The sequence below is a fragment of the Melitaea cinxia genome, chromosome 18 (genome assembly GCF_905220565.1).
Source record: "Melitaea cinxia chromosome 18, ilMelCinx1.1, whole genome shotgun sequence".
Taxonomy (NCBI): Eukaryota; Metazoa; Arthropoda; class Insecta; order Lepidoptera; family Nymphalidae; genus Melitaea; species Melitaea cinxia.
The window spans coordinates 13,656,347-13,666,520 of record NC_059411.1 but is presented as its reverse complement, the minus strand read 5'-3'; the positions used below and the strand labels follow the sequence as shown (position 1 = coordinate 13,666,520).

At 33.6% G+C, this 10,174-nt stretch overlaps 1 protein-coding gene across 1 annotated transcript; it reads right to left on the bottom strand.

The window, feature by feature from the left end:
• Positions 1-8,735: 8,735 nt before the first annotated feature.
• LOC123662138 lies at positions 8,736-9,683 on the bottom strand. The gene has a single exon (XM_045597023.1). It carries the CDS (start codon positions 9,681-9,683, stop codon positions 8,736-8,738), a length of 948 nt encoding a protein of 315 aa, XP_045452979.1.
• Positions 9,684-10,174: the final 491 nt, after the last annotated feature.

The following is a 10,174-nucleotide window of genomic DNA, read 5'->3' as shown; positions in this document are numbered from 1 at the left end:
GTAAGATGTCAATAGCGACGGATAGCATTATAGCTAACATTTCAGTCAACTGCTACTACGTTTTTTTGATAACAGTGCCCATTTTTTTACAATTAAAGGAGACACGTCATCGTCAGTAAAAGCACGACGGCTAAAAATAAGCCTCCAGTGTGCGTTTCCTCATAAGCAGACTTACCGTCAGAATACATTGATTTCGTGTTCGCTATTTACCGGGTAACAGATCAGTTTCAAATCACTTTTGTTAGGTTTCCGTGAACTGGATTGCTGTTCTAAAGAACAATACTTCATTGAAATAAATTTTTCTTACAACAGTAATAACGTTGATACAAAACAACTAAACCAATATTTCCTTACCAATTTGATTTTGATTTATTATGAATTATTTAAAGCTATTTTTGAATAAAAATACTTTTACCACTATCGAAACTGCCTTTTCGGGCTTAATATAATTATGCATCACTATCGTCGGTTCGGAATCCATTAGCCATAATTTTCACAGCGTCCGCCGTTATATGCAGTTATGATAGGAGAGTGTTAGACTCTAATATGGCCATACACATATATCTTTTATAGCCATATACTAAAATGATTATACTGTTTTGTCGTAGAGTTTTAATTAAAATTTTATGCAAGTATTTTTTTATAACTTACCTATTTATATATTTTAATTCAATAATGATAGAGTGATTTATGTGTTATGAATCTTGTCGTTTGTTTGTTTGTTTGTTTTAATTATCATTAATTCGCCTAAGAGTTGAGACAACTCAGTACATAAAACAAGTGGTTGACAAATTAATTGTCTCGCTAAGACGCTAAGTTTTGAAGCGAAAACATGTTTGAAAACTTTATTAAAAAATAATTGATGTTACGTCAAACAAAAATTTTTTTTTTTTTTTTTATAAATAAAGTTATGTCCACAGGCTTAAAGTGCCCATGCTTTTGTTATTCCAATCAAACAAAAATTTAAAAGTCTAATGTTTAAAATTCAGTTATTGCGATGTAGTAAGTAGTTAATACTTTTTTAAAACGGTTGTAAAGTTAAAAAATATTATTTTTTCAGAGCTAAGTGCTTTGCACTATAATCTCTCGAATATTTTTGTTTTGCGGTGGATTCCCATAGCGAAAAAAATGCGTGAGCTATACAGGGATCAGGTGGGGGGGGGGGGGGGGATAAACAATACAGGTGCTTTCAATTTTTTTTAAATGTCATTTATGAACAAAGGGCAAATGTTAAAAAACTTAATCGACCGACTTTCTTCTTGTTTCCTTAATGATTTTGTGTCTTAATGAATTTGTGTTTTTTTTATAAATTATCATTACCTTTTAAAAATTTCTTTTAAAAATTATATAGCACTAATATTAATATTATGTATATAATTGTACATATTTCGTTTATCATTTATGCATAAACAAATCAATACCATTACACAAATAGTACATTATATATATTAATACGCTAAGGCTTAAGATGTTTGCCTTCCTTTTGAGAAAAACCTTACAATTACTCTACATAAATTATACATCGTTTTATAGATAATTGCTTGCTTTACCGGCATCAATAATAAAAAAAATTACTATCGCTTTTTTTAATTAACTAAATTATATATATGACGAATGACAAGGAATTATATATAATATCCTTTAATTTTGAAACAGCGCCAACATGATTGACGGTCGGTAATTTTATTATTGTTCAATTTCAAATCAACTTACCTATAATAATACTTTTATGTAATTTTGTAAGGTGATTAGTATTATACTTATTTATTGCGAATTATTCCATGCATCTAACCGCTGGCTTTGAAATACACAGGCCAAAGGCCCGTCTTTGGCCGCAGCGTCTAAGGTGCGACAAAGCCAGCCCTGCGGTTACCAACTCGCCTGCCCAGCGTGGTGACTATGGGCAACACACATGAGTTCACGTATTTTTGGCGCGAACTTGTGGAGACCTATGTCTAGCAGTGGACTGCAATAGGCTGGAATGATGATGATGATGACGATGATTGCGAATTATTCGCACGGGTGTAGTAGCTAGTAATATAATATATTGTTAAGTCAATTTACAAATTCAACAAAACTTTGTTCCGTTCCTATCGACATAATACCCCATGATTTAAATCTAACATCATTGTCCCGACTGATTCAACTGTCAATATCCGGACCGATATCAAAATTGACAATTAAATAGAATTTTTCTAAAAATTTACGAACAAAAAATTCACACCATGAGCCATGAAAAGCCGATTCGACGCTAATTGAAAAATACAATTTGGTTATCGAGTTTATTGTTAAAAAATATCTGGGCGGTATTAACGAAATGCCATTTTTTAGTTTTATATTTTGAACAAAGATATGAATTTTATTTATTTAGAGCGTTCCTAGCTTATGTTTGTGATTTTGTGTATATTGAGTGCTGTTTGTCGAAATTATTACTAGGTCTGTGGCGGTTTCTTTATTTAATTATGTGTTCTGCCCATCATTGAACCTGAAACGTATATAAAATCTGAAAATATAAAGTTTAAAATGTAAATAATGTAAAGTAATCCAAAAAACGTATATAATGACGTTTTCTATCTTTCCAAGAAACTGCTCAGCAAAGGCTATATAAATGATTTGAAAAATGATAATTTGGTATATTATACGAACAAAGTGGATTATCTTAAACTGATATAACAGTGTGGCAGAAACATGTTTAGATTTTGAGAAAATTGTAAACACTTCCTCTTATTTAAAAACTATTATCTTCTAATAATACAAGAAAATTGAACATTAAATAGAATTTTGATATAAATCACGACCAATGAAAGCCAAATAAACAAGAAAAAAAAAATGAAATATAATGTTATAATATAACAAAATTTATTTAAAAGTTTTAAAAATAGAACGTTGTAAATACGATATACAGCACAATTTAAAATGGTCTATTATTATTAAGTAGAAAATCATTTTAAAGTTGCTTAAGATAACAAATGAAAATTGATCTAAACCCTTTCTCTTATCTTTGAAGTTACTGAGTCTATAATTACATGAAGTTCAGAGTTAAGAAAAAGTTGCAGAGTGTAGTTCGTACAGATTACAGGGATACCAATAAGAAGTCTATGATCTTAAAGTAATAAGGTGAATCCCTCGATATTATGCGCAAAAATTTTGTTCGCACTTCGAAATTATATGTAGGTATATAGTACATTTACATTTTTTACGATTCTCTTAACTCTGTTTGTGCAGTTCTTGTGGGTCTCCCCACCGTGTCTCGTAGAGCACGTTAAGCCGTCAGTCCCGGTTATTATCATGTACACTTGATAGCGATCGTTACTTATAGTAGGGAATATATCCGCCAACCCACATTGAAGCAGCGTGGTGGATTAAGCTCTGATCCTTCTCCTACATGGGGAAAGAGGCCTTATGCCCAGTAGTGTGATATTACAGGCTGAAGCGATAACGATTTTCTTAAGGAACCGTTGGTGAAATAGCTAGTTACTGACATCAAATTTTAAAGCCTAAAAAAAAACGAGTGTGCCTTAGATCACACAATTAAAATAAAACTTTTTTAGTTGTCCCTACTAGTAATATACGAAACGTGACTCACTCTTTCTATCTTCACCAACTTATATCTTCCTCTCAACTTCCGTTCGCCTCGGCCGATCAAACTTTTCGTAATGCTCTCGCCACGCTTTAACCAGCTTACTCCCAAAGTCAAGCGCGTGAAGAGAAGTTTTACTTAAAAAATTGTTTCAGTATGTCATACATTATAAATATTTATTTATATATTTATATGTATATTATTTATAGGTATGTTTATCGAAAAAAAATGTAGCTATACCAGTCGGCTGTTACCTATTACAACAAGCGTTAAGTTGCTTAGTTTAGGGACAGACGACCGTGTGTGTATTTGTGTAGATATTTAGATATTTAAGTCTATATAATATATATTTTAAGATTTCCCAATTAAGAGTGTGATTTGAATTCGATTTTTTGATCTTTTTTATGTGATATGAGGCAGATCATTAAACTGTAAATTGCATATATACACATATGTACCTAACATATTATTGATGAAAATAAATGTCGTGAAAATACGTGAAAAGGAATCTGAAGTAGAGCAGCGCAGATTATCTGCATCCTTATTCTAGGGAAACTAAGCCTTCCGTATCTACGGATGTTAAATTAAATAAAGGATTTACTGGTGTTACCTAAATAGGAATTGTATTAACATTTTCTAGAATGGTTTTATATGTATATATTACTTATTCCCTAGACTCCTTAGAGTAATAATGAGACTTAATTTAAATTTTTCTTAAATTTCGATGACTTCTTCTAATATATAAAATTCTCGTGTCACGGTGTTAAACATTGAACTCCTCCAAAACGGCTCGACCGATTTTAATAAAATTTTGTGGGCATATCGGGTAGGTCTGAGAATCGGCCAACATCTATTTTTCATACTCCTAAGTTATAAGGGGGGGGGGGGGGGATTAAGCGGGTTAATAACATATATGGCAAAGAAAAGTTTGCGGGGTCAACTAGTATTTTAATATAATTCCGAGGGCAGGGTTTCGAAATATCAAATCTTTTTATTACGTGATATTTTCACGTAGTGTTTAGAAGTGTTTGTGTTTTGATGTTTATATATTTTCTGTAAAAAGGTTAAGAATATTAATAATTATAAAACAAAAAATAATAACACTGAAATTAAAACCACCTAATTAAAAAAGAACTCACCCACAAGATGCAATAAATGACTTACTTATAGTTGCGTTTTAATTAATAGTAAATGGAGGTTGAAACTGACGACTGGAATTATTCTTTTCATTTAATATCCATCAGATGGAATGGTTACAAGCTCTTTTAAAGGGAATTGCACATCCGCGGTTGAGCACAGTAGCGGAGTACACTCCAAAACCATGCAAAGCATTCACACTCACGCATTGTATAATTATCGATTATTATTGATATCCGTTACGGACTAGTGCATCCAATTAACGTCGGCTGGCTCGCCTATTACGCTGTAATTACAAGTAATTTATTATTAGATTATTGGTCTCAAGAGAATGCATTTGAGGCTAATATGATGTAAGGGCTAGCACATACGATCTGATGATCACTTTGCTATGTCGATACTGATTTATTTATTTATTTATTTAATATTCGGAAAACCAACAGCACAAATAACAACACATAGTAAATTGAACTAAACAACATTTGGCTAATGAAAGGTCTTCACGTATAAGAACTAGTACATAAATAAACATATCATGCGGACAGAGTAGTTGCACGTCAAGATATTATTACATAACCTTTTTTAAACATTACATATACATATGTCAACTAAACAATGCAAAGAAATTCTGGTTCAATAATCGCCTCGCCACCACCACACCCGAACAGAATACATCAAAATCGCTCTGTCTACACAAATTATTTAAGCCTTTACTCGCGCGCCACAGGAAAGCATTTTGACAGTAATTTGTGGATACCAGAGGTAGTTGAATAGGTGTGTAATGCCGTACTGATTTCAATGGTACAATGAAATTAATTTTAGAAAGTAGTTCCGGAGAGTTAATTTTATTAGTAATAAGTTTTATTAAAAAAATAATGTCAGCAATTTCACGACGTTTGTATAAAGGAAGCAAGTGGAATCGTGCACATTGATTAAGGTAAATAGTAGAGGAGTACGGTAGCTTTAGACGATAACACAAAAACTTAACAAATTTCATTTGTAGTTGCTCGATTCTATTTGTGTACTTTTTATAGCGGGGATTCCAGATCTCTGATCCATATTCTAAGATACTCCTAACAAACGTGCAGTATAAAATCTTAATAGTTTTAATGTCCTTAAAATTTTCTGAAGTTCGCATGATGAATCCCAGTGCTTTCGAGGCTTTCTTAATAATTTCATCAATATGCTCATCGAAGAGAAGCTTCGAATCGTGGATCACCCCAAGATCCCGCACCTTCGTAAGTCTCTGTAAATTCTGACCCTTTAGTCGATATTCTGATGGAATGTGGGCTGACTGACGACAGAATGACAAAAGTGAACACTTAGATGGATTAAGGTCCAATTTATTTAATTCGCAATAATTGCTCAGACGTAATAAATCCGACTGAAGGTCAACCACGTCGGATCTGGTTGCGATTGTCTTGTAAATCTTCATGTCGTCAGCAAAACATAGCAATTTAGAGTGTCGAAAGCATGATCCAATATCATTTACAAAGATCAGAAACAGCAGTGGACCTAAGAGGGAACCCTGGGGCACACCACTAGGAACAACAACCCAACTAGATATGTAGTTGTTGATAACTACAGCCTGGGATCTGTTAGAAATATAGGACTCAAACCACCTAAGTAAGTCACCACAAATTCCAATATTTTCGAGCTTACGGATGAGGGTAGGATGATGTATTCTATCAAAACATTTGCTGTAATCCGTATAAATAACATCCACTTGCCCTCCCCTCACCATACCACTAATTATAAATTCGTTTAACAAGATAAGGTTAGATACAGTTGACCGTTCTTTCAGAAAACCATGTTGGGAATCGGAAAAAGAGTTTTTAAGTGAAGAATATAATTGTTTATATACTATTTTTTCGAATACTTTAGCTACAACGCATAATTTTGAGACTGGTCTATAATTTGAAACATCGGATTTTGATCCTTTTTTGTGTATTGGTGTTATAAAAGCTGACTTCCATATGGATGGAATATTATTTTCTGACATAGATTTTACGAATAATAAATGAATAGGCTTAGAGATAGATACGGCGCATTTAACAAAGAAAATAGGAGGCAAATAGTCGGGACCAGCTGACTTATTAATGTCCAATGATAAAAGAAGCTTAGAAACTTCATTTATGTTAATATAAACACTTGAAACGTTAGTTAATGCCGAGATATTACTGTCTAGGGCTTGATTTGTATATCCCGATGAGGAAGAGGGTTGAATAAAAGTTGAATAAAAAAACTCTGAAAAAAGATTAGCAATAGAAGTCCCATCTGTTGCAACCGTGCTGCCGTATTTCATGGTATTCGGCATGTTATGTGATTTATATCGTGATTTTACAAACGTCCAAAAATATTTAGGGTTGTCTTTAATTGATTTTTCAACACATGATATATAATTAAGATAACACTCGGATTCAAGGTGGTTAACTCTTTTTTTGAGTAGCTTATAAGTGAGAAAGTCCGAAAGGTTACCATAGTTTTTAAACTTTTTATAATATTTATACTTTTCTTTTATACATTTTTTTAAGGACGGTGAATACCAAACAGGATATTTATTTTCTCGACAAATTTTAGAGGGTATATATAAATCTATTATTTTATTTATGAGTGAGTAAAAAATATCGACAGCAGATTCAATATCTCTGTTTAAAAATTCTTCATGCCAATTAATAGTATCTATTTGACGGTTTATTAATTCGTAATTCCCCTTGTGAAAAATACGTTTTAACCTTGATTCTGGCTTTAGGCATACATTAAGATGGGATTTTAAACTAATAATAAGGGCTTTGTGATGCGGATCGAGAGGAACCAATGGATCAAAACATTCAGTAACGTCAACGATGGTGTTAGATAATACTAGGTCTAAAATTTTACCGTGACTGTTCAAAACACCATTAAACTGGCTTAAGTCAAATGTACAAAGTTCATCAATTAATATATGTTCATCAGGGCTAGTCACATTACTCGCCGTAAATGAGCCGTCACTGCTATATACCCAAGTTATACCACTCAAATTATAATCTCCGACGATCAAAAAAATGTCATTAGGTCGATTCAATATACATCTACCGAGCATACTTAAATGATTCTGTAGTTGATCTGAAAAAGTCAACCCCATTTTCTGTTGACACAAATAAATAACGCATAAGTTTAGTTTTACAGACCTATTACTATTATTACATTTAATTGGTAAAGATAACCACATGTCTTCTGCGGTAGAATTAAATTGAAACTGCGAGGTAGCATGAAAATCCTTCTTTACGGCAATTAGCACACCGCCACCGCGACTTTGTTTAGTGAAGTCGTAATTCCTATCTCGCCGCCATACAATATATCTAGCATCAAACAATTCTGAGTCACACACACCATCCAATAACCATGTCTCCGTTAAAATGATTACGTCATATGAATTAAGGCATACGTTTCTATAGAAAATTGAAGTCTTGGATCGCAGTCCCCTGACGTTCTGATAGTAAATGTTCACATTATATTTACTTACAAAATTTCTACTATAAGAATCCATTGCTAAGTTTCAAATTAACTTTTAAAATAACTACAAAGTAAAAATAATAATCAAAAGTATAAATCCAGAATAATATTAAGTTATAGCTATAATTGATTAATAATACCGTCAAAACATTCAAAGGACTGCGAACGAGCGAAGCACACGACAGGTTGTGAAAATAATAATGAGAATTAGTCGTACGGGTGCAACAAGGAAAGAATAAGCTATTAGACAACGCGTACAATGCAATCCTATGGAGGCAAAGCGAGAGCGATACAATTTTGTTATTTGCTGTGCGTAGTTGAATGGTATCACAAAGTAAACAATAGCAAAGCGATTCAGGTGGAAGTGGCAATCCAGACGTTACAAACATTTTATAAAACTCACTCAAATTAATAATTTCAAAACTACGGATGAGTTTGAAAGCAAAAGTATTAAAGCCAATCATAATCAAAAAATTAAATCGCACCAACATTATAAGCAATGAAGCGGGTAAAATGTAACAGGCTAAACAAACTTGTTTAAATCACTCAACTTATTAACTATAAACACTCCAGAGTTATCATTTTTTCTTACATGAATTTTGCCGAATTTAACCCACACGTACGCATATTTTTTCTCTTTTGCAGTTTGTTTGACCTTATTTAATAATTGTTTGGACTCAGAATTCAAATGATCATTCACAAATACGCGTTGCTGTGACCCATGAAAACCCAAATCTTCAGCTTTCAACAGTTTATGATTGCGCGCTGCCGATATAAAATCCTCCTTGATGTATCGATTTAAAAAGCATATCACTATTGCCTTCTCCTTTGAGTTATACGTAGGCACTCTTGAGATATAATTTATCTGAGTTTTTGGAAAGCTATATCCGATCTCCCTACAGATGGCTTCAGCAATTTGGAATAAATTTTCATCTTTCCTTGATGGCACGCCCTTAATCTCCACATTATTCAGTCGTGATCTTTGCTCAGAATTTGACAGCTGAGAATTTAGATTGTTAATTTTATCTTCAGCAGCAGACAATCTACCCTCCAAATCTACGACTTTTTTGTCTATATCAGCAGACTTCACTTTAAGGTCATCAATTAATCCAGCCGAAAAGTTGCACGACTTTTTTAAATCGGCAATGTCGGCTTTCATGGATTTGATTTCTTCCACCAAGTTCGGAAGACAATCCAATTTGTCCTTGATTTCATGGAATTCCGCCATCTGTAGCTTGATCTCCCGAATCTCATGCAAAATAGTGGCTGATGAAGCTGGTTCAATAGGACTAAGAGGAGCTGAACTAGCGGTTCTGCAGGACGGACATCTCCAAGCTGATCGGCGGTCCGTGCCCAATCTTCTCCAGCCAGCCTCAGTCAAGCCCGCACAACCGAAGTCCAACTGTTTCCCACACGCGGAGCATTGAACGCCGTCGGAGAATTGGTTGTTACAAATTGTACATCTGCCCATAGTGAACTGTGCAAATATTAATATCACTGCTTGAGGTGAGAAAAAGGTTTGCGATCCCTGAGATTCTCAGAAAACGACGTACGTGTTGGTCAGCTGTCCGAATGAGACTGATGCCTCAATCATTGATATTTATTGTGGAAATACATAATAAAAGGGTATGTCAGTCATTTGGTGTAATTATCATTACATTAAAAGAACTAAAACACAATTAAATGTGTCTTTGGAATTTTCAGATTTCTAACCGTATTCACGCTTATATAAATAGTAATAACAAAACCATCAAATCTTATTTTTTTTCTCCAGCTGTCATACGTAGTTGATTATTTCATATTTAAAGTTACTCCAACAACTACGAGAACTCGTACGACTCTTTACACTACGCAAAAACACACACAAACACACACACACACACATACACACACCCGCGCGCACACACATGCGCGCGCACACACACATGCGCGCGCACACACACATGCGCGAGCACACACACA